The sequence below is a fragment of the Equus asinus genome, chromosome 17 (assembly GCF_041296235.1).
Source record: "Equus asinus isolate D_3611 breed Donkey chromosome 17, EquAss-T2T_v2, whole genome shotgun sequence".
Classification (NCBI taxonomy): domain Eukaryota; kingdom Metazoa; phylum Chordata; class Mammalia; order Perissodactyla; family Equidae; genus Equus; species Equus asinus.
In genome coordinates, this window is record NC_091806.1 from 43,289,987 (window position 1) to 43,317,877 (window position 27,891).

The 27,891-nt window shown below is 58.8% G+C and overlaps 3 protein-coding genes and 1 long non-coding RNA gene across 26 annotated transcripts in view; 3 read left to right on the top strand and 1 right to left on the bottom strand.

Moving 5' to 3' along the window:
- Window positions 1–432: 432 nt before the first annotated feature.
- Window positions 433–3,243, top strand: TIGD3 (tigger transposable element derived 3). Its single transcript, XM_014844852.3, has 2 exons — window positions 433–568; window positions 1,464–3,243. The coding sequence occupies exon 2, from the start codon at window positions 1,481–1,483 to the stop codon at window positions 2,894–2,896; it is 1,416 nt and encodes a 471-aa protein (XP_014700338.1). The 5' UTR covers window positions 433–568; window positions 1,464–1,480; the 3' UTR covers window positions 2,897–3,243.
- Window positions 3,244–3,600: 357 nt separating this feature from the next.
- LOC139040816 (uncharacterized) lies at window positions 3,601–6,237 on the top strand. Its single transcript, XR_011495169.1, has 3 exons — window positions 3,601–3,737; window positions 5,034–5,187; window positions 6,072–6,237. It is a non-coding gene; the product is annotated as an uncharacterized lncRNA (long non-coding RNA).
- A 5,371-nt stretch (window positions 6,238–11,608) lies between these two features.
- Window positions 11,609–20,369, bottom strand: SLC25A45 (solute carrier family 25 member 45). Of its 17 annotated transcripts, none has more exons than XM_070488155.1 (7): window positions 16,821–17,180; window positions 16,297–16,391; window positions 15,681–15,724; window positions 15,431–15,502; window positions 14,927–15,112; window positions 12,026–12,284; window positions 11,609–11,877 (listed from the first exon to the last, which is right to left on the bottom strand). In XM_070488155.1, the coding sequence occupies exons 4-7, from the start codon at window positions 15,455–15,457 to the stop codon at window positions 11,609–11,611; spliced, it is 741 nt and encodes a 246-aa protein (XP_070344256.1). In that variant the 5' UTR covers window positions 15,458–15,502; window positions 15,681–15,724; window positions 16,297–16,391; window positions 16,821–17,180. The 17 variants fall into 17 exon arrangements, with proteins under 17 accessions (XP_070344256.1, XP_070344252.1, XP_070344251.1 ...); XM_070488151.1 differs by having other exon boundaries at window positions 15,681–15,723; window positions 16,300–16,384; window positions 16,821–17,004; XM_070488150.1 differs by having other exon boundaries at window positions 15,431–15,550; window positions 15,681–15,723; window positions 16,300–16,384; window positions 16,821–17,004.
- Window positions 11,622–27,891, top strand: part of FRMD8 (FERM domain containing 8) — a 31,250-nt gene continuing 14,980 nt past the window's right edge. The window contains exons 1-10 of one of the 7 annotated variants that reach the window (XM_070488145.1): window positions 11,623–11,758; window positions 13,082–13,150; window positions 15,330–15,442; window positions 16,665–16,908; window positions 17,275–17,491; window positions 20,930–21,014; window positions 22,330–22,497; window positions 26,051–26,152; window positions 26,460–26,518; window positions 26,649–26,815. In XM_070488145.1, coding sequence (XP_070344246.1) covers window positions 17,480–17,491; window positions 20,930–21,014; window positions 22,330–22,497; window positions 26,051–26,152; window positions 26,460–26,518; window positions 26,649–26,815 — 593 coding nt within the window. In that variant the 5' untranslated portion in view covers window positions 11,623–11,758; window positions 13,082–13,150; window positions 15,330–15,442; window positions 16,665–16,908; window positions 17,275–17,479. Of the gene's footprint in view, window positions 11,759–13,081; window positions 13,151–14,997; window positions 15,138–15,329; window positions 15,443–16,664; window positions 16,909–17,274; window positions 17,492–20,451; window positions 20,611–20,929; window positions 21,015–22,329; window positions 22,498–26,050; window positions 26,153–26,459; window positions 26,519–26,648; window positions 26,816–27,891 lie in introns of those variants that run through there. The other 6 variants (XM_070488148.1, XM_070488147.1, XM_070488146.1 and 3 more) reach the window with 6 other exon arrangements.

Here is a 27,891-nt window from a genome sequence, read left to right on the forward strand (position 1 = left end):
CAGCCCTCTCGGTAGACGAGGACGCTGAGGCTGCCTTACGGTCACGGCCGGGAAGGCCTTGCGACGCCAAGTCTGCTCTCCGGCCGCCACGCTGCCCCGAGGCTGTCAGGCCCCGAGGGCCGGCGCCCAGCCGCCCGCAGAGCTTCCGGGACTCCCGCCGGGTCCTGGCTCCGCCTCGTCGCTCCCTCGCGCTGGGAGCTCCGCCCCCCGAGGGCCCGGCGAACCGCCACTTCCGCGACGGCCAATGAGACCTAGCGGAGGGCGGGGCGGGACGCCGCTGAGAGCCAATCCGGTGGGGGGGCGGGGCTGCGGCGGGTGGGAGCCGAGCGGCCGCCCCGCGGGCTTCCCAGCCGGGAGAGAGCCCGGCGCGGGCGGCGCGCACGGGGCCCCGCTGTGCGCGCGCCCGCCCGCCGCCAGCCGCCCGCCGCCCGCCGCCCGCGCAGCCCCCCGGCCGCTCCGCCCTCCGGGTCGTGGGGCCCGTCCCTCTCCTGCTGTCCTGTCGCCGCCCGGACAGGGGCTCGGGAGCCGGGCCGGGACAGGGGCGGGAGCCGCGGGACGAGCGCCTGAGGTGGGTGCCGAGCGGGAGGCCGGGAGGTCGGGCGGGCGGGCGCCTGGGTCTGCCCCGCAACGGACCCCGCTTCGAGGTGGGGAGAGGCCGGCCGGTTGCGGAGCCCGCCTCCCGGCCTGCCTGCGTCCCGAGCACTGCTGCCCGCGCCCTGGTTCCCCTCCCAGGCCAGCAGCCTCCCCGCCGGGGACACCCCGCCCCTCTCGCTGCCCGCAGCCTCCTCACCCCTCTTGCCCTTTGTCGCTGTGCACCTGCCCCTTGGGCCCTGTGCCCCCACTCCGCCTCCAGGCCGACCCCAGCCCAGCCTTACCTCCTTAGGACCCAGCACCAAATTACACTCGCTCCTTCAGCCCCCATCCGTCCCTCTTTGTCGTCTGTACACCTGTCACCTCAGTTCTGTTCATCCACTCCACCCCATCCCCCAACATCTTCATCTCAATCCAGCCCAGGCCATCATCCCCTCCCCCTCCCTGGGACTATCCCCCACACCTGCCCCACTCAGTCCCAGCCCCACGTCCTCCCCATCCTACTCCTTTGTTGTCTCTGCAGCTGTCCCCTCGGCTCCATTCATCCTTCTCCCCCAATTATGCAAACCCCAGCCCAGTCTCCCATCTCCTTCTGACCAGTGAGCTCCCCCTCCCCAGCTCTGCTCTGGCATTCCTGGGGATCAGTGCCCAGCCCACTGCTCCCTCAGCCTAGCCATTTCCCCTGCTCTTTGAGCCCAGCCCGCTCACCCCCTCCCCAGGGTGACCCTGTCCCCCTCTCCCAGCTGGTCCAGTCTTCCCTGCTCTCTCCCACACACAGCCTATCTCCCTATCCTCATGGATTCTCTTCTTACTGTGCTCCTCTCCCATCCCGCCTGGCCTCAGCTGTCTATACCGCCCTCGCTCCCCCACAGGTGCCTGTGGAGACGCCATGGAGCTGAGCAGCAAGAAGAAGCTTCACGCCCTATCCCTGGCTGAGAAGATCCAGGTGCTGGAGCTCCTGGACGAGTCCAAGATGTCCCAGTCGGAGGTGGCCCGGCGCTTCCAGGTCTCTCAGCCCCAGATCTCACGCATCTGCAAGAATAAGGAGAAGCTGCTGGCCGACTGGTGCAGTGGCACGGCCAACCGGGAGCGCAAGCGCAAGCGCGAGTCCAAGTACAGTGGCATCGATGAGGCTCTGCTCTGCTGGTACCACATTGCCCGGGCCAAGGCCTGGGACGTGACGGGGCCCATGCTGCTCCACAAAGCCAAGGAGCTGGCCGACATCATGGGCCAGGATTTCGTGCCCAGCATCGGCTGGCTGGTCCGCTGGAAACGCCGAAACAACGTAGGCTTTGGGGCCCGCCATGTACTCGCGCCTCGGTTCCCCCCGGAGCCGCCTCCTCCGGTCCCCACATCCCAGGCCCAGCCGCCTCTTTCCCTCAAGGACTTCTCCCCAGAGGACGTTTTTGGCTGCGCTGAAGTGCCCTTGCTGTATCGCGCCGTGCCTGGCACCGTGGGGGCCTGTGGCCACATCCAGGTGCTGCTGTGTGCCAACAGTAGGGGCACAGAGAAGCGGCGGGTGTTGGTCAGTGGGCTCCGGGCCGCGCCGAGCTGCTTCTTTGGGGTCAGCAGCGAGGCTCTGCCTGCCTCTTACCACCCCGACCTGGGCATCCCCTGGTCAGAGTGGTTGGCGCAGTTCGACCGGGACATGGGGCGGCAGGGCCGGCAGGTTGCCTTGCTGCTGGCAGCCCGAGTGGTGGAGGGGTTGGCGGGCCTGCCCAGGCTCCACCACATAAGGCTCCTGCCTCTGTCAGCTGCCAGCACCACGCCTTCCCTGCCCACCTCTGTGGTCCGGGCCTTCAAGGCCCATTACCGGCACCGTCTGTTGGGCAAGCTGGCTGCCGTGCAGAGCGAGAGGGCTGGCACTTCGCTGGCCGAGGCTGGGGCAGGGATCACAGTGCTGGACGCTGTGCACATGGCAGCGGTCGCCTGGGCCAAGGTGCCCCCTTGGCTCATTGTAAGCAGCTTCATTCAGGAAGGGCTGGCCCCAGGCAAAACGCCTCTGTCCCCGGACAAAGCCTCTGAGATGCCACCAGTCCCCAGTGGGCTGAGCCTTGAGGAATTTTCCCGCTTCGTGGACCTGGAGGGCGAGGAGCCCGTGTCTGGAGTGTGCAAAGAGGAGATGGGCCCTGAAGACGAGGAGGGGGGCAAAGAGGATGCCTTTGTGCCCTTGCCCACCAAAGCTGACGCCCTCCGGGCCCTGGGCACGTTGAGGAGGTGGTTGGAGTGTCATGGCACCTCCCCTGAGCTGTTTGAAAAATTCTACGCCTGCGAGGAGGAGGTGGAACGGCTCTGCTGCCTGTGAAGGGCCCCCCGCTGCTCTCCGGAGCCCCCTCTCCTGTTTCCCATGGAAACGCCCTTTCGCAGAAAGCAGATTGTAGGCTGGTCTTTTTCCCGTGGAAATGGAGCTCTTGTGAAAGGTGGAGAAGAGAGACAAGTTGGGAGACCGAGTCTAAGCTCTGAGCGGAAGTTGTCCCAGCCCTGAGGAGAGGGGTCCAAGACGGGGCGTCGGGGGAGCGAAGCTGCGGAGTTTCTGAACCTCCAGGGGGGCTGGGACATGGGAAGGTGGAATTTGGGCTTTCCAGACAGGCTGATCCCGTGAACTCTGTCAAAAACAGATCTGCTTTTGGAAATAAAGTTTTTAATCAGAAAAGAGGCGTTATTTTCATAGGAGAAAGGTGAAAACTTTCAACTCAGATTCTTTAAATGGCTTGCTGAGGGTTGCTGCGGCGCAGCTGTCTGCTGCTGACCAGTAGGGATCTTCGTCTAGAATTCCAGCAGGCCGGACTCCCGGGGATAGGGCCTCTTCATCAGCGAACAGACGGATCCCCAGGATTGCCCCAGACATTCTGCTGCTCTGATAATTTCCCTCTCAGATGGGGGGGGGGGTGCATCAGGCAGGAGGAGGCCGGCTAGGGACATTCTAGGACAACAGAAAGGAGCCAGAACTTGGAATAGTTGTTTATTCATTTGATCATTTCACAACATCTCTTCAGCAAGGCCTCCTGTGTGACAAGGCTGTGACAATTGTGTCCCTGCTGGGCAGGACCTTGCGGACAATGACTGTGGAGCGTGATTAAGGGCTGTCACAGAGGCATATGCAAGGTCCTGTGGCCCCCTAGAGCCTGGGGAGACTCCTGGAGGAGGTGAGCCTCGAGCTGCCGCTGGAAGGACAGACAGGAATGGGAAGGACAGTCCAGACCAAGGGGCGGAAGGCGCAGGCCGACTGGGGGTGAAGGAGCCCAGTGCAGCTGGCAGAGGCAGGTAGGCCCGCCAGCGCACAGCGGGAGGCTGGGGGACAGGAGGGGTCTTTAGCCTACCGAGCTCAGTGGTGGGGCACCCCAAAGAGTTTCAGTCAAGGCGGGGACAGGTCATGGGTGGAGTTCTAGAATAGCTGAGAAGTGGAAGGTGGGTCAGAGCTTTGAGCCCTAGGTTCAGAGAGACTCCGATGGGTCCAGGTGAGAGATGGTGAAGCCCAAGCCAGATCGGGGAAGTAGGGTGTGAAGAGGATGGTCTTACCTGGGAAGTGTCTGGACTTTGCATGCAGACAGACTCTGGATCATAGGGAATCTGGCTCGGGGCCAAAAGCCTATTGTGGCCTGAAAGGCAATAGCCCCTCAGAAGCCAGCACTTCTGGAGGGCAGTGCAGCCGAGGATGCGGGCAGCCGCGCACATCTGCATTCCCAGCCGTGACACCTCCTTACTGGGCCTCAGGCACTTCCCAGGTGCCTCTGCTGAGATGTCCTTATTAGGAGCGTTGGAGGAGACACTTTCTCCACTTGGACGAAGTGCCTTTCACTCCTAGCCCTTCTCTCTCTCCCTTCCCCCGTCCACGGTCCCCAAAGAGGCAGGGGACTTTGATTTGGGGTTCCTGACAGAAGGACATTCCCTGATCTGCACCGCATGTCATCTGCCCTCCCCCAGTGCTGCTTCTTTGGGGAAAACGGAACCCTGGGAGCCGGCGCCCCCCTGCCTCTTGCTTGCACTCTCACTGTGAATAAAGGCTGACTGTTGTTCCGGTTTGGCTCATTGTCCCGGTTGACCACCTCCACACCTGGCAGCTCCCCAAGGACGGCTGACTTTTAAGGAGTTCTGAAGCCGCCTGCTGGTCTTCCATTTCTAGGCAAAGATTCCAAATCATTTAGCCTTTCCTCACAGCTTCTGTTTTTCCTACCTGTATTCATTTAAAGTGTCCTTTTTCTGAAATCATTCCAGTTCTGACGTATCTCTTTTTAAATGTTGAAACCAACATTACGCAATCCCTAAAGGCCTGATGAAAACAACGAAGAGGGGACCGGCCAGCCCTCTGCTCTCGGGTGTCCCAGTCCTGTCACAGCAGCAACTCATTGTGGACATCTTCCCAGAGCTTTTGTTTCAAAGCCACAAGTAATCTCCTCCTTTCTCGCAGTGTTCTCACATTATCACACCTTGCCTCGTTGTAGGTGACTGCGACGGCTCATTCAGGCCATGTTTCCTGACTTCTTTCTTGTGGAGCAGACCCTGGGCTGGGCTCCCGGAGCTGGTGCAGAACAAGACAGAGAGGACCCTTTCTCTCAAAGCCCTCACTTTCTAGTAGAGGGACATAAGAGGAGACAGGTAAACAAGCAATCGCCATCATTCCATTTAAGGGCCAAGATGAAAATAAAATAATGTCAGAGAGAGCAACTCGGGGAGGGGAGTCAGGGAATAGCCTTTGGGATCAGGAGGAAACACCCCTTCTTCCGAAGGAAGAGCATTCTCTGCAAAGGGAACAGTAGGTACAAACATCTAAGGGTAGAAACAGCTTGACAGGTTTAAGATCAGAGAGCCATCCTGTGGCTGAAAGCGAGAAAGAGAGACAGAGAGAGAGAGACAGAGAGACAGACAGAGAGAGAGAGGGAGAGAGAGAAAGCCACCCAGAGGAGGAGGGCAGGGGGTGGGCGGGGGACTTCCATTTCCGTCCAAGTGAGACAGAAGGGATTTTTTTTTGGGGGGGGGGGAGATTTAGACAAATTGGTGTGTTTTATGTTTAAAAAAATCTAATTCTAGTTGCGGTGTGCAGAGCAACTGGTGGGACTTCCTCGTGGGAAGGGCATAGGTATGAAGGGGTGAGAGGAAGCGGAGGGGACGTCTGCTCTTCCCACGGATGGAACTGTTTACCAAGGGCAGGCGGTCCCGTCCAAAGGTGCACATATCGCCAATTCAAAGTGGGAAGGAGCCAAAGAAATGATGTGTATTCTTTCAGTTTATTTACAAGCTTGTAAGGAACACCCTCTGTGGTCAGAAGGCATGCAAGGCTCCAGGGCAGCAAAGATGACTCAGACAGTCCCTGTGCCAGGGATGCACACAAACCAGAGGGGGAAATAGACAGGACCTGTAACACAGCTCAGCCGTGAGGATTGACCAAGTGAATATTTCTGCAGTGCTTACTCCTTGCCAGGCACTGTTTTAAACACTATGCATGTGTTGGATATTATTGCTGTTATTATTATTATATTCAGCAGCAGCAGCATTCAAGAAGGTGGTGGACTGGATGCAGAAAGATCGCTTCTCATCTTCTCGTCTCTCTGCATTGCACTCTGAGTCCTTTCTTCCCGACGACCTTCCAGTTCTCTCCAGCTATGACAGTTCTTTTGTCTTTTCAAATATACATAATCATTTTTATACTTTCTGGTTTCTTCTCTTTTAATTCTTTTATATAGTATTTAAATATTTCATGGTTATTTCACATTTTTATATCGATCAATCTAATATCTTAAAACTTTGGCGGACTAAATCTGTTGCTTTTGTTTCTGCTGATGCTTGAATTCAGGGTGGCTTTTTACCTTGTGGGTCTGGTAATTTTTTGATGTGGGAATTTTTTCATTGGTTGCAGTTAATCTCTGGAGAACCTGAAGATCGTGTAGAAAAACTTGTAGTTACTCCTACCAGACACAAGGGGGCGCTCCTACCATGATAAATTAACTTCTGGGCCGAAGGTGTCCCAGACTGAAGGTAGTGTGGCGACTAGGCCCAGGGTTCGTGGTTCACGGGGGAGCCCATCTCATTCTTCATTTTTTTCCACTACAGGGAGAGGTAGGTTTCTTTGTGCGTCCCTTTACCAGTGGTGGACGTTTCCAGTTTACCCTTTCACTAAAGGTGCAGCCCCTTCCAGCATTTTGACTTAAGTTATGAGTCTTGGTTCGGCTCCCCGCGGTCTAAGGTCTAGTCTTCTGTTCCCTGTGGTTCTGTTCCAGGCGGATCTCCAAGGGGGCAGCGTCAGCGTTTGCCCCAAGGGCGGCCTCTTTCCGACACGTGGCTTGCACTCACTTCCTTGTTTCGAAGGGGTCTTTGGGAAGTTCCCTCATTTCTTGCAAAGTTAGCAATGGTTTCAACATCATGCTTATTACAATGGGTCTGGAGTCTAGGTGCTATATAGTAGGAGGGCTCTGGGGAAAATCCCGAGTGCCAGCCTGCCAGTGGGGAAGTCGGGAAGACCAGGTCTCTTTCCTTCATTTAGTCATTGGTTCAACACGATTTATTGAGCACCCCTGCATGCCAGCTAGAGTTTTGATGATGAGCAAAAACAGTCAGGGTCTGTGCTTCTGGGAGCTCATAGTTCAGAGGAGAGACAATTATAATCAAGAGCTAGACAAATGAAAGTACATAATTAGAGACTGGAGCAGGGGAATGACATGAAAGCACAAGCCAGCGGTTCTCAAACTGTGGCCCATACCTGCAGCCCCAGCAGCATCTGGGAATTCAGTGAGATGCAAATTCTTGGACCCTCCCCAAACCTCCTGAATCAGAAACTCCGGGGTGGGACCCAGCAATCTCCATTTTAGCAAGCCCTCCAGGTGATTCTGAACCATTAGCATAACTGAAAGGAACCTGACCTAGACAGAGGAGCTGAGGAAAGTTTCACTAAGAAAGAGATGCTGAACTGAGAGCTGAAGGGTGAGCGGGAGCTACATAGGCAGTGAGAACAGCACGTGCAAATGTCCTGTGGTGGGAGAGAACCTGGTCTTTTTAAGGAACCAAGAGAAGGTGGACATCCAAGCGCCTTGGAGGCTGTGGAATGAGCTTGCTTTGATCCCTCAGAGTAATGGGAAGCCATCGAGGGGGACAAGAGGAGTAGGGTAACTTGATCAGAATTGCATTTGAAAAAGTGGAGTTATTTGTCCAAATTTGGGACAGGATCAGGGCTGTAGAATTAGGAGTGGAAAAAAGGGAGTGATTCTTAGAATATTTTAGAAACAGGGCGAAGAAGAGTTGGGAACTCCTGTGCTGTGGAAGGAGGGCGGAAGGAGAGCTTCTCTGAGGTGTCTGGCCTGGGGCGGACCTGGGCTGCAGAGCACTGCAGCGGGAGCAGGAGGAGGGGAAACCCCAGGTGCCTTGGGATGCTCACGGATCCGTGACCAGAGATGGTTGGCAGCGTGGCCCTGGAGCTCAGACGGTGGTCAGGATGGAGACTCTTGTCACTCCTCTTGGTGCAGCTGTTTAGCAAGTCTGGCAAAAGTGGTTTGACCCAGGATCATCCCAAGGTTGTGTCATTGCCCCCTTTCCTGGCACATGTAGCCTTAGTGTCACTACACACATAAGTTAGTCTCCTGTAATTTCTCTTCCTGCGACCACTGATATAAAAGTAACCATGACGTTTGGCAGCATGAATCCAATGAGACATTATTTCACAGTTTTCCCAAGTTATGAGCCCTTTACGTGCGACCCTCAGACTCCACCCCCATTTTTAACCTCGAAGCAGGTTCATTTACTATTTCCTAGTTCTTAGGGATTCCTTCTATCTAAATGAGTTCTCAAAAATCATGCTGACCTGGGGCTAGCCCCGTGGCCGAGTGGCTAAGTTCGCGCGCTCCACTGCAGGCGGCCCAGTGTTTCGTCGGTTCGAGTCCTGGGCGCGGACATGGCACTGCTCATCAGACCACGCTGAGGTGGCGTCCCGCATGCCACAGCTGGAGGGACCCACAACTGGGAATATACAGCTGTGTGCTGGGGGGCTTTGGGGAGAAGAATTTAAAAATAAAAAGAATGGCAACAGATGTTAGCTCAGGTACCAATCCTTAAAAAAACAAAAGAAAATCATGCTGACCTCTAATAACATCTGTTAATTCCTTTAACATGTGTCCCTTGCTGATGTGAAAACATCCTGCTTTTAAAAATATTGTCAGTCATCTCCTGCCTTATCTTTGTTTGTCTTTCCAGCCTCCTTTCCAAGAAGAGCTGGGTGTTTTCTCACTAATCACACCAGCTTCACCCTAACCTCGCCCCAGCCTGTTCTCCCAGTCCAGCGAGCAGCCGTGCCCGGGGCTAGAGGAGGAGCTCGGGCCCAGAACTGCATGGCCCGGCGTGCGGCCTGCCACACTCTCTGGTTCTAATGAGCGTAGAGGGAAAAGCTCTAGCCTCCTCTGGAGATGCCTCTGGAGAGAACCACAGAGGGACACCGGAAGCCCACGCCCAGACTGTGCAAAGGCAGCCTTACAGGCGTAGTTACTACCCCAAAAAGGACTTAATGAAAACAAAACCAAAAAAGGATTTTAAATTTGATTCTCTTGCTAACTGGTACTGTGGTGAGAAATGGCAAACTCCAGAGGACCACCCTGACCTCCTGCTCTTTTCTTGGCCCATTTCTAAGAGCCAGCTCCCCTTTCATGTGCATACTGTTTGCTCCCTTCCAACCACTGACTGCCCCCAGAGGTGTTCCAACGGCTGCTGTACCATCACCGCTGGTTCCAGCCTAAAATCTCTGGCACTGCAGTGGTGCTGGACGGTCACTGGAACTCACGGACTGACCAGTTGGAAGAGATCTCAGAGGAAACTGAGGCACAGAAAGGGCAGTGACTTGCTCAGACAGACCCTGTTTTTCCACAGCAGGAATGTAAGCTTCGTGAATCTGTGCCAAAGTGGAGGCTGCTAGAACTAGGAGTTCAAGTCACTTCCACCAGACTCACAACTTTCTCAGCTTGAAAGGGCAGCACGTTTCTGCTATTAGGAGCAGCCAGAGCGCCATTTCTTAACTAGCGTGTGTAAACGTCACAGGAGACCTTTTACAACACGGATTCCTAGGCCCCAGCCTCAGAGACTCTGATTCCATTCCGGGTGGGGCCTGGGAGTCTGCATTTCTAACCAGCTCCAGGAGGTCCCGAGGCCGCTGACCCACGGACCACACCGGGATCACTCCTGACCTCGAAACTCGCATTCCCTTACCAACGACGTTAAGTTAGGGTGAAGGCAAAACTGTTGCAACAAAGAGATGTCAGGACGCAGCAGCCAAGGGGGTCAGGTGGGCTGTGCCCCCAATGTCACCCGGGTTCCTGGCCAGCAGAGCGTCTCCTGCATCCACAGCAGTGCCTTCCAGGTCACCATTTCCAGCCAACAAGTGAGGCATCTCCTTTCAAGCAAGCGATGGGCAATCTGTCCGCATCCCTTCTGCTCACATTTCTCCAGCAAGAGCCCGTGCACAGGCCCCGCCGAGCTGCACGGGAGAATGGGGAACACGGGCTGGCCCAGCGGCCATGCTGACGATGCACACGGAGGGGCTGACGCTGTCACGCTTGGCTCAGGGGCAATTTGAACTTAGGTGACCCGTGGGAGACTGTCACAAGCCAGGGAGAGCAGCATAGCAGAGTAATTGGGCTCTGGAGCGGAGGCTCAGATGCGTCCAGGCAACTCGTGCGACATACCAGCCATGTGCCCTGGGACGAATTACACACCGTCTCTGAGCCAACGCCACCTCCTCTGTGATAACAGCATTGTGCTGGTTTCAGAGGGAGCCCCCAGTAAATGGCAGGAAGTCCAGGCATTCTGATCTCAGACCAGATCAGGACATTAGCGGGTACAAATTCTGCTCACTTTATTGTCAGTTAAATGAACCCTCTTAGTCAGTTTTTAATTCCCACTTAGCAGTCGAGATGGGTAAAGAAAACAAGTCCCATCGGATGGGAGTGGGCCAAGTAGACACCCTTGACTCCTGGACCCCTCCACTGGAGACAACCCCGAGAGGGGCCCCGGGCAGGGCAACCTCTCAGAGATGGGGGAGCAGGACCAAGGAAGCAGGTGGGGGGCTGCAGTGGGAGGAGAGGGGTGCGGAGTGGAATCGGCACTTCATTCAACAACCATTTACCGGCAGCTTATGCATCAGGCTCCTTCCTGGGAAATGATCAGAAGACCCCAGACTTCCAGGAGCTCCGGGTCTAGCGAGGACACCAAGAAGTCAACAACCATGATAAGCACAGGTGAGGGCTACGAGCAAGGCATGTGGGCGGGTGGGGGTCTGCAAACCCCACACTCAGTCTGAGGCAATGAGGACACGAGCTGAGGAAGGACTCCAGGAGACAGTGGTCGGCCTCAGGGGCTCAGCCAGAGGGACGATGGAGTCACCCTGCGGCCACTGTTGGCCAGGAGGGAACAAGCCTTCCAGGCTGAGGGTGACGGGAGAACACAGCTTGTTCTCCACGAGCGGGGCTGGGCTGCCAGGGCCACCAAGGGGGAGGAAAGCTAGTGGGCAGGGAGGGCCCAGGAGCTGGGAGAGTTCCGGCTTTTTCCTGAAGGTGACGGGAGCCACTGAAGGACAGGCAGAGTCGTAAAGGCTGCTCTCCAGCGGTGCAGGGAGAGGTCTGGAATGAGGTGGGGTGGGGGGCTCACCAGGACAGGATGGCATCACGGGAATCCAGGGCCTGGCTGGCGCTGAGGCTGCCCGGTGGGGCCTCTGAGAGCTCTTCAAGGAGTGACGTCACAGGATGGGGCCGGAGTGTCACCAGCACTGCTGGCTAGTGAGTTCACTTCACAGACTCGGGAAGGAAAGGAACCAAGGCAAGGGCTGCCAGCCTTGGATTCTGGGCTGCGTCCAGACGGGGGAGTCCTGGCCCGGCTGCCGTCTCCCCAGCCCCCTCTGCCTACGCGAGGCTGGGAGATGCCCTGATGAGGAAGGGCTGAGCTTCCTGCATGCGTATCGGAATCACAGCTGGTGCTTTCAACTTGGCCTCCGGTCCAGGCAGTTGGGCGGTGGTCTCGCTGGGGAGCTGCCAGCTTTGCCTGGCCAAGCTCATTGCCACAAGTGGAGGAGGTATTCGTAGCTGAGGAAGGTGACGGCGTTGACAGGGAAGGCGCGGGCACTGTTGATGGTGAGCCCCCGGAAGAAGACCCCCAGTCCTTCCTGCCGGGCGCTGCTTACTATGCAGTCCAGCACCCCTCGGTGAGCCCTCTGGTTTAGCCCAGCCATCTGCATCCGGGACTTGATCACGTCTAAGGGGGTGGCCGTGACCCAGGAGGTGATGCCGGCAAAGCCCCCTGCCACCAGCACTGTGGCTGAGCCTGGAGTAGAGGAAGCCCAGGGTGGGAGTCAGGCTAAGGCACAAAGCATCCGCCCCCATCACTAGCCTCCCCCGCATGCTCCACTGCACGGCCAGCTCCCCTGCCTTCCCCCTCTCTGTCCCGCACCCTCTCACACTACTTCACTTACTGGGATTCTGGCCCTCTGGCGTGGATTGGTGACAGAGACATTCGTAGGTGATAAAATAGATCCCCATGGTGGGGGTGTCCCTCAGCGTCAGGGCCCAGGCCCCTCGGAACAGCCCCCGGGGCCCTTCTTCCTGGAAGATGGAGGCGGCACAGTGCACAGGCCCCCGGTACCGCGGTGGGGGGCTCCCTGGCTTCGCCCTCGGCTCTGTCTGGTTTTGCAGCCGGACTTTGATGAGGTCGAAAGGGGCCAAGAAGTAGGCCTGTAGGGAAGGAAGCGTGAAGGCCCCAGGTGGGGCCGTGGGCAGGAACAGTCAGCTCATCTTAACAAGAGACAAGTGGTGGGCAGAGGGGCAGCATCTTCCTGGAGGACGTCGCCGGCTCTGCTGCCAGCTCTCAGCTCTTGCAAGAGCAGCCGGGGATGGTCCAGGGCCACCGCCTTTAGCGTCAAGACCCTGACAGCGAGCAGCACTGCCCCTCTCCTCGGGCAACAGCACCCAACTTGCCTGGCATGCACATGGCACTTGGGGACAAGCCAGGATTGTTTTTCCAGGGGTGGGGGTAGGTTGCTAGCCGCCCGAAAGCAGAGATGAGCATCTGCAGGGACTGGGTCTGGAGAAAGGGTTCAGTCTGTGCCCACGAAACAGCAAAGGACTAACCTCTCCCCAGGGTCAAGGAGGCCACCTCGTTAGTGTTGGGGACTCAGCTTCATGGGGTCTTCCTCTTAGGGCCCCTGGGGGGGAACACAGGCCAGCCTTTCCTGCCTCTCACAAACTCCCAACCACTACACTCCCAACAGAAGGTGGGGGACAGGGTGGCACCTGCAGGTCCTAGAACTCTTATCGCCTGGCTGAGGCAGAGGGGGGCCACAGGTCTGGAGCTGGGGCTGTGGGGGGAGGTCGGGGGAGGGGGAGGTGTGGGCCAGGGATGCAACCAGGTCAAGGCGAGCTGTTACTGTTCAGGTGAGAACTGAGGCCCAAGCTGAGGTTAACATATCATTTGGGGCTCATGTACTTTTTTCTTCCTTCCTTCCTCCCTTCCTGTCTTGCTTCCACGGAAGGTATGTGAGCTCAGCTCCCCAGCCCTGGAGAAGGCTGATGGCAGAGGATGCTGGCGGTTGGCCCTAGCGGTAATCTTTAGAGGGTGGCAGGCTAAGTTTGCCTACTTCCTTCCCGCAGGCAGGGCAGTGGGCTGGGGACCCTCCCCGTGAGATGGGACTCTGCTGTCACCCTCCGGAGCCTGTGGGTGGTGCCGAGCGGGCTTCTCCAGAGGGTGTTCTCCTGAGCCCCGACCAAAGGTGGGGTGGCAGGCAGGAGCTGGTTAGGCCCCTCCCCTCCACATCCCGTGCCCATGGGAGCAGTGGGGACATTGGACATTACAGCACCATTTGATGGGGTCCACCTAAGCCCAGCCAAAAGCAACTTTTGTGCACACAGAGGCTGTCAGTTCCTGCCCTGTGCTAGCAAGAATTACTTCCCGCCTCTTCCCCCGGTCTCCACCCTATAACTCATTTTCTTTTTTCTTTTTCTTTGAGGAAGATTAGCCCTGAGCTAACATCCATGCCCATCTTCCTCTACTTTATATGTGGGACGCCTGCCGCAGCATGGCTTGCCAAGCAGTGTGCAGGTCCGCACCCAGGCTCTGAACCGGCAAACCCCAGGCCGCTGAAGCGGAACATGCAAACTTAACCACTGCGCCAGTGGGCCAGCCCCTGTAACTCATTTTCTGCTCCAAGACCCTGTGAAACCGAAGCCACAGGCTCCAGTTTGTCCCTGGACCCAGGCCCCATCAGTGACTCTACAGTCCCCAGTTCTGCTATCGGTTCTGCTTTCTAAAGAGCTGGAGAGGAGGGTGACTGAGGAGCTGGGCCTGGCTAGGCCTGAAGCAGGCCGCTTGGCCTGGGGGCTCAGTTCTCTCCCTTGTTTTTGTGGGGTGCCAGGTCTCGAGCCTTGGGAAATACACAGGCATGAGTCCCACACATGAAGGGGCAGGAGAAGAGCCAGGCCCTTTGGGGCCTTATGAATCATTAATTCACTTGAGTGAGCCTCCTGACTCTGTCCTTTCTCCTTGCTCTCTGCCCGGTGAAGTGTGTCAGGAGCATCAGAGCACGTGCCAAACAGATGGTGACCTGAGGTCCCTGGCTGGGGTGTGGGACAGAGCCAGGCACGTGTCCCTCTGCCTCTATGCCCAGGCCCCCATTCAGCTGGGGTTCTCCCTGGAGCCGGAGGCCCCTCTTCCCTCCACCCCACCCCTCAGGAGCTGGTACTTAATTGCTGAGAACAAAGACCAAAACCAAATGATCAGAGTCACTTAATGATTAATACCCTGGGCCTCTCCCAGTGAGGTCTGTGGACTGGAGCCCGGTAAGGCTCACCGACTGAGGCCACCTAGAGGCTGCAGGCAGAAGGGCTGAGCAGGGCAGAGGCTAGGTGAGTGCCAGGACCACATCAAGATCAGAGGGCTTGGGCTCAGAGCTCTGTGGGGGCTGTCAGTTCTCCAGGGTGAAAGGCCATCTTGGAGAGAGGTCATCCCACAGCCCTAAGGCTGGCAGACCCCTCTGGAGGTGGGCAAGCCCTCAGCCTCAGACTGGGGTGTTGGCTGCTTCTCCATGGGTCCTCTTGTCACCTTCCCCTCCCCGCCCCTGAGCTCTCTGCCGTTGCCTCCTCTGTTCTCCATGACCCTCTGCTCCAGGCCTACAGCCTGGAGGGCCACTGCCCAGTCTGGCCAGGTCATCGGGACCAGCCAGGAGCTGGCCACTTCCCCACAGCTCCTGATGTTCTGCCTGGGGAAGGCCTGGGGCCTGCAGCTGTGGGTCGCCAGAGGGGGCTGGGAGGAAAAAGAGGGAACTGACCATCATTGCATCCATGTGTGTGTGCGCACGTGCACCCCCAGGATGCCTTCTCACCTGCAGGAAGCCCCCAGTGCAACCGGCCATGAAGATGTGTGCGTAGCTGGGCGGCTGGGCCCGCCGCTCCTGGTGGGAGGTTGCTGTGAGAGCCAGCAGGGTATTGCTGTAGATCCCGAAAAGGACGGAGTTGACCACGGCGATGCTCGCGATGGGGAAGCTCATCCCCTTGAAGAAGCCCAGGAGCTGCAGAGAGACCAGGCTAGAGTGGGTAGGGGGCCATAGGGGTCCCCTTTGCCCTTTCCAGCCCTGCAAGGGCCTCCTCTGGCTGGAAACCACTCCCGAGCCCAGCCACAGGGCGGTGGACTCAGGCTGAGGCTGAGGATGGCCTCAGCTCCACCCTGGGGCACTGAGCTATTACCCTGCCCCTCATTGCCCCAGACTTGAGTCTTCTCTCTTCCAGGGGCAGAGCTCTGCCAGGGGGTGGCAGGGAAGGAAGCTGGAGCTGACTGACTGCCCTTGATGCCTCCCACCCCAAAGCCCCCAAAGAAGCAGGCCACCCACCGACTCATGGCGGTAAGTCTTGACCATGCAGTCGACGATGCCCCGGTACGTGGTCTGGGTCTGTAGCCGCACCTGGGTGGGGAGGACAGAGCTGGCGGGCAGGCTGGGCTCCCTCTGCCCCTTTGAGCAGGATGCCAGCAGGGCAGGAGACGGGGGAAGGGGCCTTGTCAGCCAGTTCCTGCTCTCAGGGCGCCCTGACATTTGGTTCCGGCGACATTTTTCATTCTTCAGGTGCCTCCCCTAGACTCACCTTTACAGTGTCAAAGGGGTATCCCAGGACCAAGCCCAGAGCTCCTGTGGTGACAAGAAGGTGCTATGAGTGAGGGCCCTCGAGCCAGGCCAAGGAAACAAGTCTGTGCCGAGAGGAAAGAGAGTCAGGCAGGAGGCAAGAGGGCAGGGCCATCTCAGACCCCTGAGTCCAGCCTTCCTGCCAGACCCCAAAGAAACTCCAGCTGGCCCCCTTGCACCCTCCTCCACACCAGGCACTGGGGTAGCAAGGCATGGGGACAAGGGGACAACCGGAGGGAGCCCCGCCCTGCGTGGAGGATGCACATGCAGAAGGGAGGAGAAACCATAGACACGCTGTGTCCTCACTGGGAGCTTACACCCAAGCGCCTTGCTGGCTTATGGGACCCTGGGACTCTGGAACAATCTCCAGTGCTCCTGCCAGCTGTACTCCATCCTTCCTTCAACTCACAACTTCTGTAGAGGGTGGGGCCTTGATCCAGACCAGGCCCCGCCCTCCTGACACTCTGCCCCCATCAGCAGGCAAGGGGTCCTTGGAGGAGTCTTGCTGGTACCAGGGAAGGGGGCCTGCCCCCCCCCCCCCCCCCCCCCCCGCCCTCCCGCCCCGGCCATCTCCCCACTTCCTGGTCTTGCGCTCCCTGGCACAGGCTGGTCCTGGAGCTCTGGGCGAGATCATATCCCCAGGAGGCAGGTTCAGAATGTCCTTCTCTTTTTCCTAAGAGAAATGTCACCCAGAAGCTGGCCTGGGCGTGCAGCCCATTGCCAGGTAGGGCAGGGCCCAAAGGGGAACTTAGGACAGCAGGTGAGGTCAAAAGTGAACTTCCTTTCTGAGCCCCACAGGGTGGGCCTGGAGAGTGGGGTTCGTGGTGCAGGTGCTGTGGGTGGGAGAGTGCTCACCTTGGCTCCCTCTCTCTGCAGGTGTGGGGCAGGGTGGCCTTGGGACACAGCCAGCACCCTCCCACCTGCTCTTCCTTCTCCTTCCCCTCAGGCAACTCCCAGGAGGCTCAGGATGGCTGGCTCTGAGCCTCCAGGGCAACTAGGACTTTGGCCTCAGCTTCTCCTATGTCACTCCCCCCTCCACCGCTTCCCCAGGAAGTGACCCATTACTGGGGATAAGGTGACAGAAGGAAGAAAAACATCTCACCAGAGATCCAGCCGGCCACAAACTCCTCCACAGGCATTGTCAGGCAGAGCGGGTACCCGTGGCTCCAGCAGAGGAGGCGCTGGTCAAAGTGAGATTCTACCCTCCCTCTCCCTCGGACCCTGGACTGATAACCTGCCGCTAATGTTTAACCGTGGCGGGAGGGTGAGCAGTGGCCCGGTGCCCAGGAGAGGGGAGCAAGCCAACTTGGGTGGCCCTGACGGGCCGGGGAGGTGTGCAGAGTGTGAATCTCATGAGGCAGGAATGATGGCCCACGGCGACCTGAGCCCCTGCCAGCCAACACGGCCTTGCAGCGTGACCAGGCGGGGCAGCGGGGCTCAGGCCCCAAGTCAGGCCGTCCAGGGCTGCCTCAGTCAGCTAAAGTCTAATAGGCCTGCTCCTTGCAAGGCCCCGCCTGCCCAGCCCAGCCCGGCCCACCTCCTATTCGTCCCCACAGCCCTACGTACCAGGTGGCCCACCCTCCCCGGAACAGGCAGCGACGCCAGCGAGAAGGAGCATGGCCACCAGGGGGCAGGCCCAGCCCGCAGTTGCAGTCGCCTGGGCATCGGGGAACCGCCCCAGTCCAAGGAAGGGAAACAACCCCCAGGGGAGTGACTCACCAGGGCCCGAAGCTCCACCCTCTCCCTGGCTTGTTTACCACAATGACAACCCGTGTGAGTCACAAACAGCCTCCTCTTCTCCGAGCCTTTTTCCCAGGGGAAAGCTGGGGATTTTGAGTGTATAAAGGGTGGCGTGTCTCTCTGCTTGGGGCTGACCAGGTTGTGACTGCCCATTTCTATTGGACAACTACAGCCCAAACTATCAAACTATCAGGACAGGACCTGAATCCCTCTCCCTGGAGGATAGCGGGAGGTGGAGGCACAGAGGAGGGGGTCCTTCTTTCGAGGGTAAATAGATCCAGTGCGGAGGCGCCACTGCCCGAGGAATGCTAGGAAGGCTTCAAATGGGGGCACCAACCCTTGACCCCTGCCTTTCTCTCACACCTCACCTAATATTAATATGACCTTCAAAACACATCCCAAATCCAACCACTCCTTGCCTCCTCCACAGCTACCACCCTGGCCCAAGCCACCATCACCTCCACTTGGATTCCTGCCCCTCACTGGCCTCCCCTCTTGCCCCTTTCCCGTCAGTTCTCCACACAGCAGCCAGAGCGATGCAGTGGAAATCTAAGTCAGACCATGTCTCCCCTCTGCCCCACACCCTGCAATGGCCCCATCGTACTCAGAGTCCAAACCAAAGTCCCTCCTAGGCTCCAGGAGCCCTCACACTGCCCCCCCCCCCCCCACTCCTCTGATCGCATCTCTGGCCACGCCCCTGCTCGCTCTGCTCCAGCCACCCTGGCCTCCTCTTCAAACAGGCACCCGCCTCCAGGCCTTTGCACTGGCTGTCTCTTCTTCCTGTTGGCTTCCTCTAGCCTGGGCTCAAACGTCACCCACGCAGAAAGCCCACCCTGACCATCTCTTTGGATATTGCCCTCTGCTCCCCCGCCCCCACCTCGCATTCCTCGTGCCCCTTCTCTGGCTCTACCTTTGCTTTCTCCCATTGCACACATCACCTTCTGACACGCTGCGGTTAACATGTCTGTCTGGGCAGGGATTTCTGGCTGTTCTCTTTACTATGTGGCACAGAGTTGGCACCAATAAATACTTGTTGAAAGATTGAATGAGTGGACAAGTCAGGGAGCAGCGTTAGTGGGCAGGCCCGCAGCCAGCCCTGGGGCTCCTGTTCTCTCTCCCCATCTCCAAAAGGGACATACCCCCCTCACCCTGGCATTCACCCCCACCCCCAGCCTCACCTGCTGTGCTCTGACTGCCCCGGGCTTCCCTGGGGTCCTAACCATGCTCCTGCGGCTCCCGATGCCTGGAATGCCTTCTGGAATTTCCTCCAGTGCCCCTCCTCGCCAGACCTGGGTTGCTGTCTCCTCACCCTACCACACATCCTGCCAGATGTCAGCCTTGTTATTTAACCTTTCTGGTCCTGTTTTCTCGTCATAAAATGGAGATATAAGACTTACCTGTTAGTGGTTATAAGGATTGAAGCGCTTAGGAAAAGTCTGGCACATGGTATGTGCTCCACAAATGGCAGCTACTATTACGCCTATTTCCACTGATGGGGTCCCCGGGGATGACAAGAGGAAACACACGGGAAAGGCCTGGACACAGTGGGTGCTCAGCAATTGAGGACCCTTCTCTTCCTGCTTGTAGCAGTTTATAGCTCTTAAGGCAATTCTCTCATCTTATGTAGTTTTAAACATGCATTTCTCCTGGGCTTCTTTCTCTCTCCTCTCTCCCTCCACTCCCCAATTAAAGCAGAACATAAGCTTCCTGAGGGCAGGGGCCGTGTCCCACTCAGGTCTCCATCCCCTGCGCTAGCCTGGGCCCTGTATCTAGCAAGTACTCAACAACACAGAACTATATTCCCAGCTGGTTTAGGGAGGCCACCGAGACATTGTGTCCTGCTCTGAGGGGCCCAGGGCTCAGAACTCAGAGGGAGATGCCTGTTCCCACTGCACACTCTTCTCTCCAGCTCACATCTGAGCTCCCTCGAGCCCTTAGGTCATGCTAGGAAGGAAGACATGATGTAATGGGCTCAGCTGTGGGCAGTGTAGGGCTGGAGGGCAGGCAAAGGGCTGTTTGAAATATTGAGGAAAATCGGACTAGGTTAGGACCTGGAGCTGCCTTCCGATGCCGGGGAAGCGGAATGGGGTGAGCCCACTTCCCCCTCCCGACATCCCTGGTCTGATCGCCCACCCACTGTTGTCACTTGGAACACCTTCCGATTCCTCTGGCTCAGGAAGGTGCCCACGGACCCGTTTTTCTCCTTGAGATCTACACCTCAGGCACACACAGGCTAGTGTTGCCAGGACATGTTGGTGCCCTGACTCTGGGGACAGGTGGGTTCACACCCGCCTCTTCCAGCTGCTACAACTCTTCCCCTCCTGGGAATATTCTCAAGGTCTCAGGTTGTGTGCCTAAGACAGCGAGGGCTCACGTGAGTGCTCCATGGAAAAACAAGTGAGCCTGGCCTGGGTTTGTGACATATAATTTGAGGGTCCTTGGAGGGTATGGAGTCCAACCTCCTCATTTTACGGATGAGGAAACTGAGGCTGGAGGAGAAGGGGCTTGTCCAGGATGAGTCAGGACAGGGACCCAGTCTACTGACCACAGCGGCGAGCCCATCACCTCCACGGCCTGAGGGCGCTGCAGTACAGGCCGCTGCTGCGTCTCCTTCGCCCGGGCCCAGGTCAGTGTGGATCCCTGACACGGCCCAGGAAGCATCTCCATTCCACGGGTGAGGGGTCCGGCCCCAAGTCACACGCAAAGGAGTGCCGGAGCTCGCGTCCCTATCCCCGACTGCCTTGAACCTTCGCCACACCCTGTTACAGGCCATCAGTCTGGGCCTGTGTGTGGGAGCCATCGCCCTCGGTCACTTGGGTTGGTGGCGGGGCCGCTTCGCAGCGCGACCATCCCTCAGGCGGAACCAGACGCAGGAGACTAGCGGACCGGCGTCCCGGGCATGCGCGGGCCCGCGGGGGGCGTGAGCGCGCGGGCGCGGCCAGGGCGCGTGCGCGGCGGCCCCGCCCTCCGATTGGTTCCCGCGGGCCGGGGAGGCGGGGCCGTGCGCGCCGCGCTTCCTCCGCCCCAGCTTCCGCGTCGCAGCCCCGGGAGCTGGAGTCCGGGCGGGAGCCAGGGGGCGGCGGGGCGGGAGTGAGGGGTCGCAGTCAGGGCAGAAGCCCGGGCTGAGGCAGCGGGCTCTGCGTCTCTGCGAGGTGAGAGCGCGATGGTGCCCTGTCCGGGCTCCCGCCCCTGCCGGGGGTGCGCCCTGCCCTACCTGCATCCCGGCAAGCCGAGCTCCGACCCCGCTCCTGACCACCGCGGCCCTGACCCCTCCTGTCAGCCATGACCTCTAGTCGGCTGTCACCCCCACTCCCACCCCCACCTCCCTAGTCTGCACACTAGTGCCCCCGGGCACCGTGGTTCACCTTCGCAGATCAGTCTAGGACCCCTCCCTCCCTGAGTGAGAGCTGAGGGGCTCCCCAACCTCCCATCCCCGGACCCCAAGTCACTGCTCTTTCTCTCCCTCTGCAGATGGACGGCACGGAAGGCAATGCCGGGCAGCCTGGCCCCGCTGAGCGGTCCCATCGAAGCAGTGTGTCCTCCGTGGGAGCCCGAGGTGGGTCCTTGTCCCCATCCCCTCCTCGCCATACTCTCCTGGGGCCCCAGCCCCGGGGGAAGTGGCCCTGGCTTGTCATCTCTTTCACCGAAAAGAATTTTCTGTATTCATTAACAAGTAAGGTATGTTGAAGCGTGAAAAAGTGACAGAAGTCATTCAGAGGACCTAGGTTTTGTCATTAGGCGCTGACCAAGTTGGGGACTCTTCTTGAATCTCTCTGTCCTCCTTTGTAAAATGAGCGTGTCTCACGTAGCTGAAATTCAGATAGAATCTCATGAATGAAAAGTGACACACTCCCTTTCTTTGTTTACTTTCTCACAAACAGCCTTTTGAAAGCAAGGATCATTATCTTCATCTTATGGGAAGGAAATTGGGCCCTAGGCAGGTTAAGTCACAGGGTACTGGAGCCTTCCATGCCTCAGTTTTCCCTACTTGAAAAGTGGGTCTGAATCTCAGCCTCCTGGAGATTATTTTGTGATCTCTCAAGAAAGTAACTGTGAGAGCAGAACAGACTGGACATCTGAAAAGCGCCCTCACTTGTGTTAGTGATAAACCCCACCGTTGCCTTTCACAGGCTTCTCCTCATTTGGTTCACAGCCATTCTTTGAGGGGAGGAGTCTTAGTGATAATCTACAGATGAGGCAATTGACATACTGACTTGCCGAAGTCAGCCAACAAGCGGGGGGCCAGGCCAGGATCGGAACCCGAGCGTCCTGGCCTCCCAGCTCAGTGCCCTTTCACGGCACCCACAGTTCCAGGGGTTTGAATCTGGCTGCTCTTCCAAGGGTCTCCCTTTGCCTCTGGGCTCCAAATAGGAATCCCACAGGTGGTCACAAGGGATCGCTCAGCATTTTGGATTGTACTTCTCCTGGCCGGTTTAAGACTGTCCTGAAAGGCCATGGTACTGAGTCCTGAGCCTTGAAAAGTCCTCAGGAAGCTGAGGCCTGGAACTTGCTTTGCCCTGAGAGGACTCTAGGAATCCTGGTTCCATCTTAGCCTGGGCCAGAGAGAGGCAGCGACTTGGCTAAGGACAGTGGGTCACTAGCTCTCCCCGGTCCCAGGCTGGTAGGGGTTAGGGTGGGGCCAGAGTTGCTGGGTTTCTGCGTGGTTTGAGGGTCTTGAGTAAGTCCTAACAGACTGCACTCTTCACAGGGTCCTTTGGGGACACCAGGACTCTCCCTCTGGAGTTGTAGCCTTGGTCACCCCAAGGGGTGTAGGGTGGGGGCTCCAGCCCCGGTGGAGGGTGGAAGGTGCCTGGTTAGTAGGCTTGTGCCTGGGTGGTGGGCCCAGCTGACCCCGCCTGCCTCCATTGCAGCAGCTGACGTGCTGGTGTACCTGGCGGATGACACGGTAGTGCCCCTGGCCGTGGAGAACCTGCCCTCGCTCAGTGCCCACGAGCTGCACCGTGCTGTCCGTGAGGTCCTGCAGCTCCCGGACATCGCCCTGGAGGCCTTCGCGCTCTGGCTCGTCTCCCCTTTGCTGGGTAAGGCTTGGCAGGTGGGAGGGTTGGAAAGGCGCTGACCACTGGGCAGGGAGGGGGCAGCTTCCAGAACCTCTGGCCGCTCTGCATCAGGAGAAGATGGGATTTGTGTGTGTCCTGGAGCCGTGCACCACTTTCAGGACCCAGAGCCCTGAGACAATGCCCGGCTCCTCTGCCCCTTCTTTCTGCTGGTGGCAGAGGAGGCCCGAGCCTGCCCCTCAGGCTCAGTGGTCCTGGACCCAGGTGCGTCATCAGGAGGAGCAGGACTGGGGGGCAGGGAGGGAAGGGGTCTGTGTTCACTGAGCACATGGTCTGTGCCACAACCTGAGCTGGCCTTTGGCGAGCAGACTTTCACCTGATGCCCGCGGCTCAGCCTTGTCTTGTAGATGAAGAGGCTGAGGTTCGGAGTGGTGGGACCAGTGAGCGGCAGGACCGAGGTCAGAAGGGAAGCTGGCTGGCCCCACAGCCGGCCTCCTTGAACTGCATCCTGCTCTTTGGGGACAGGGAGGAAGAGGGGACCAGACCCAGGAAGCAGCCACCCCTGAGGAGGAGGCTTTTCCTGAGGGTAGGGAGAGCAGGACACGTGGGAACCCGACTTCTCTGGTTTCTGGCCCAGGGACCACTGTGTCCTGCCTTTTGGGCTGAGATCCCAAGGCGGGGATGGGTGGGAGTCGGGGCCACGGTTCTCCAGACTTTCAGGCCTGGGGGAGGCGGAGGGTGGGAGCTCCCTGAGGCCTCTGAATAGGGTTTCTAGCCTGCTACTTGGACAGGAAGGGGGCCAGGGGAGAGGATGCTCCAGTTGGTGCCAAGACCAAACATGTTTTCGGAGCTTAGATGTTTTCCTGCCTTACAGAGGAACAGGGGCAAGAAGAGGATGACGGGTGCCTGGGGCCCCTAGTGGTTCTGTCCTCTCCCAGGGCCCCTGGGGCTTGTGCTCCCCGCTGGGAGGAGGATACCAGCTGGCTTGGTGGGAGAGGGAGCGCCTGTCCCCCACCCCCACTGGCCAGTCGGAGCTTCCTGCCCAGCTGCTGCTCTCGCCCACCCTCTTCCTGCTGACCAGTCTCCTCCGGCCGCTCCCCCAAGCTCAGCTGCCCCTCCTTCACCCTCTCGGCCGTTGCTTGGGGCCGTGGCCCCTTTGGCCTGTGTCTTTGGAAAGCTGGGGGTGGTGTCCCGTGTGCTGCCTCAGGCTCCTGGTCCCTCCAGCAGGCAGTCTGTGGCCTCCTCCCACTTCCTCCGCCCCCACTCCCTCCTCCTCACATTCCTGCTCCCCCCTCAGGAGAAGGTGAATGGACTGCCTGTGTGGCTTGCTGGGTCACCCTGGGGCCCCACCCCCTCCAGTCAGTGCCCACTTTGTTCCCAGGCTGGGTTCAGAAAGGCTGAAAGGCCACTTCAGCTTTGATTTGGACCCTCAGAACGCTTGTCCCTCACCCCCCCAGAGTGGGTGCACCAGTGACAGATGCCCCAGGGCTGTGAGGCAGGGAGGGGGTGCCATTGCTGGAGCCGCCCTTCAAGCTGGATGTTTGGGAGGGTTTGACCTTCTCAATGCCATTGTCACTCTGCATGGAACACGGCTCCAGGGACTGCCAGTCTTGTTTGGGTGACAGCCTCCAGGCAGGAAGGCCCCATCTGGATGTGTGTGGGACCACACACTTCTGATAATGGGAGTCCTCTGAGCTGCTGGGGCTCAGGGTTTAAGGCTGGTCAGGGCTGGGCCGTAGGCGGAAGGAAGGGCACCCTTGTCCCGCATCCACCTCCCCCACAGGGTGTCAGGGGTCCCCACTAGTCAGTTACCTGGTTCATCTCACAAGTGTGTGCAGAGCCCCCCTCGTGCTGGGCAGCGATCTGGACGCTGGGGATAAACATGGAACAGGACTGAAGGGATCCCTGTGCTCAGGGACCTCCCAGGTCAGAGCATGTGCAGGAGGCTCGGCAGGTGGAACTCTAGTCCTGGTTTAGCCGCTCCTTCTGGTGGCCGCGAGCGGGCACTGTCTTTGGGCTTCAGTTTCCCACCTGTAAAGTGGATGCCCTCGTAGCTCTGGTGTCCTGTGAACATCCAGATGGAAAGAGCCTGCAAATGGCACGTTCCCCTCCTGGCGAGTGGTGAGGCAGGGGTGGCGACACATGGCTGTGGCCAAGGATGTAGGTTGGAAATGAGGGCCGCTAGGAAATCAGGATCAGAGAAGTGACGGGAGAAGAAAGGAGTGTGAAGAAACTGAACATGGGGTTGGATGGAAGAGGCTGTAGGCAGGGAGGGCAGCCAATGTGGAGGCTGTGGCTGCCGTTTTGGGTTAAGATTAGGGTCCAGATGGAAACCCAAAGAGCAGAGGCCAGGACCCTTGGCATCAGGCTGGCGGGACAAGGTGCCTGGCTCTCTGATGGGAGGACGGAAGGGGTAAAGGGGAAAGAAGGGTCAGAAGGCAGTGGTAGCTGGTACATGGCATGCATATGGCCCTTCCCCCTCCTGCGCTTCCTCCCCCACTCCGGCAGCCATCCTCATTCATCACTGGATGGACTTGGAAATGGCCTCCGACCTCTCAGACCAGCCGTGGGCGCTGGTGTGTGAGATGAAAACAGTTGTCATTCCTGGCCTGGGGACTTGAGTCCTGGGGCTGGCTGACAGCCCGGAGTTGAGGGGTGCATTCAGTCGTTCTGCGGATCCATGGTGAGGGTCGCGACAGGTCAGGGGCACAGCAGTGAACAGGACAGAGCTGCTCCTGGATGGTGAGGCAATGTCAGCTAGTGATAAATGCTGTAAAGGCAATCACATGAGGGTGCGATTGGTGTGACAGGTGATGAGGAGAGGCTGCCTTAGTTAAGGGTCCAGGGAAGGTGACATTTGAACTGACACCCATGACAGCCAGCCATGTGAGGATCTGAGGGAAGGGTGTCTGAGGCACGAGGAACAGCAAGTGCAAAGGCTCCATGCACAAACAAGCTGGGAATGTTCAAGCAATTGACGAAGGTGCGAGTGGCAGGAGCAGAGTAGGAGACGGAGTGAGAGAAGGAAATGAAGCGGGCGCTGGATGGCATGCTGCCTGTGGGCCATGGAGGCAAGGAGCTTGCAGGATGGAGGGTCAGCTAGAGCTCCCAGGGGAGATGCTGGGTGGGCGTTGGGGCTGGCGATGGGGAGGCCCAGGCTCCAGCAGGAGCAGGAGAGAGCAGCCCCTCGGGCTTTGGGTCTCAGTTACCAGCTTCGGGCTCTGCTTCCTAATGGCACCACGGTCCCCCCAGCACCTGTCTGCCACAGCCTCTCAGCTCCAGCCCACCCTGGGCGCTATAAGGAACAGTCAGAGGCTTGCTGTGCCTGGAGTCTGACCCCTCTCACTTGCTGTGTGACTTTGGACAAGCAACTTGATCTCTCTGAGCCTCATTTTTTCCTATGGGTGAAATGAGGATAGGATTGTTGCAGGGCAAATGCACGAAAACCACCTGAAATGGTTTTGGACGCTTAGTGCCTGCTCAGTTAGCATTGGCCGTGGCCGCCGCTGTCGTCATTGGTGGGCGGCAGTGGCGCTGGTCAGAGGCCGCATGGGCCGCTTGCCCTCCCTCCCTGCAGAGGTGCAGCTGAAGCCCAAGCACCAGCCCTACAAGCTGGGCCGCCAGTGGCCAGAACTGCTGCTGCGCTTCACCGACGCCCCGGACGACGACGTGGCCATGGGTCAGTGCTGCCGCCTGCGTGTGCCTGTCTCGGGGGTCCCCTGGGCCCAGGGAGGAGCTGTCCCCCAGGCTCAGTCAGCCGCTCCTGGCAGGGGAGCGAGGGATCCCTGAGGGGAACCCGGGAGAGGGAGGGCCGGGTGGACAGCGAGCACATGGAGACAAGCCGCGCAGCCCCCTCTCTGGACAGCCCTCGGGCTTTCTCAGTCGTGGTGGGTGAGGGGTGGGGACTGGGGACTGGGCCAGTCGGGAGAGGAGGGCTGGCTGGCTGAGCGAGGCGGCCAGGCAGCGATCCCAGCCTCTCTCCCCAGATGAGCCTGCCCTGCAGTTCCGAAGGAACGTGTTTTTCCCAAGGCGGCGGGAGCTCCAGGTGAGGTGGCGAGCCCCAGGCAGTCCCGCCCAGTCTGGGGCCCTGTGTCCAGCCTCCCCTTGTCCCCAGACCCCTGGACACTGGTGCTGCGGCCCAGCTGAGCGGCCTTCCCTGCCACCCCGGCCTGCAGATCCACGACGAGGACGTCCTTCGGCTGCTCTATGAGGAGGCCAAGGGCAACGTGCTGGCTGCTCGGTACCCGTGTGACCTCGAGGACTGCGAGGCCCTGGGTGCCCTGGTGTGCCGTGTGCAGCTCGGGCCCTACCAGCCTGGCCTGCCCGCTGCCTGCACCCTGAGGTGAGGGCCAGCGTGAGTTGACGCAGGGGCACAGTGAGGGGGAGAGTTGCCCCGGAATGCTTCTTACAAGTGGTCTTGCAAGGTCCTGGAGTCCGGAGGCCTCAGCCCCAGGGCTGGTGGACACTGTGTGACCTTGGGTGCGTCATTCTGCCTCTCTGAGCCTCCTTTTCCTTATCTGCTGTGGGCTGAGGGCCTGGGCAGCGGAAAACTTGGTGAAGTGACATCTGTGAGAGGAGCCCCGGATGTGCGTGAGGGTGGAGCCCAGCCTCCGTCTGAGGTCAGAAGGGAGTTGGGCTTGTTCTTTTGGGGTCATAGCTGGGGACTGACCAAATCCTCACTCCCAGTCACCGGTGACAGTCCAGCTTAGTCCCAGACTCCAGAATGACGCTCATTCTCTAGACACTCCAGCATCCCGGCTCTGCGCTTCCGGCCCCTCCCTCAAGAAAGAGAAACCAGGCTCTTTGCCGTGTGAATTGGCAGGGCTCTGGGTCACGAGGATTCAGTCTGCCCCAGAAACAGACCAGGCTGGGCTCTCACCTCTGTAGACGATGACCCTGAGGTTTAGATATAATTCCAAAGAAAATGAACTTTCAGCCCAGCCTTTTTCTAGACCCCAGGGGAGAGGACGTGCAAAGACAGGGCCCTGTGCCTGGTGACTAACCGCTGGGGCCCAGTGGGGACTGCCCCTGGCCCAGTGGAGCCTGAGGGCTCTCAGCTGAGCCTGCTTGAGACAGGTGGCCTTGGGGATGCTGGCCCTCGTGATGGGCATGTCTCTTCCTATTGCAGGTGACAGCAAACCAGGTCCAACTGTTTGGATTGAGGGACCTTGTCAACTTGAGTAATGGACAGGTCCGGGGTAGTTAAGGTGCAGGGGCTCCGGACCCCTGTCCTTGCTCTCCTCACCCACCGGTGTGTCCTCTGTGGGCTAGGTTGTACTCAGGTAGGCTCTCGCCTCGCAGTGGCCAGGTGGCCGCAGCAGTTGCACATTGGCAAGGAGAGGCCTTTTTCCTTATATGACCAGAGCTCTCAGACTCACTTTGATGACTGGATGCTGGGTCCCAGGTCCACCCAAAGGA

What these genes read in the sequence shown, in the direction of transcription:
- TIGD3 (XM_014844852.3), top strand. Translation starts at nt 1,481, where the DNA reads ATGGAGCTGAGCAGCAAGAAGAAGCTTCACGCCCTATCCCTGGCTGAG.
- SLC25A45 (XM_044761871.2), bottom strand. Translation starts at nt 20,258, where the DNA reads ATGGCTCCCACACACAGGCCCAGACTGATGGCCTGTAACAGGGTGTGG. An exon ending in ACCCCTTTGACACTGTAAAG is followed by an intron (nt 15,503 to 15,680) that starts GTGAGTCTAGGG and finishes CTCCCCACCCAG; the next exon opens with GTGCGGCTACAGACCCAGAC. An exon ending in GCCAGAGGGCCAGAATCCCA is followed by an intron (nt 11,878 to 12,025) that starts GTAAGTGAAGTA and finishes CCTCTACTCCAG; the next exon opens with GCTCAGCCACAGTGCTGGTG.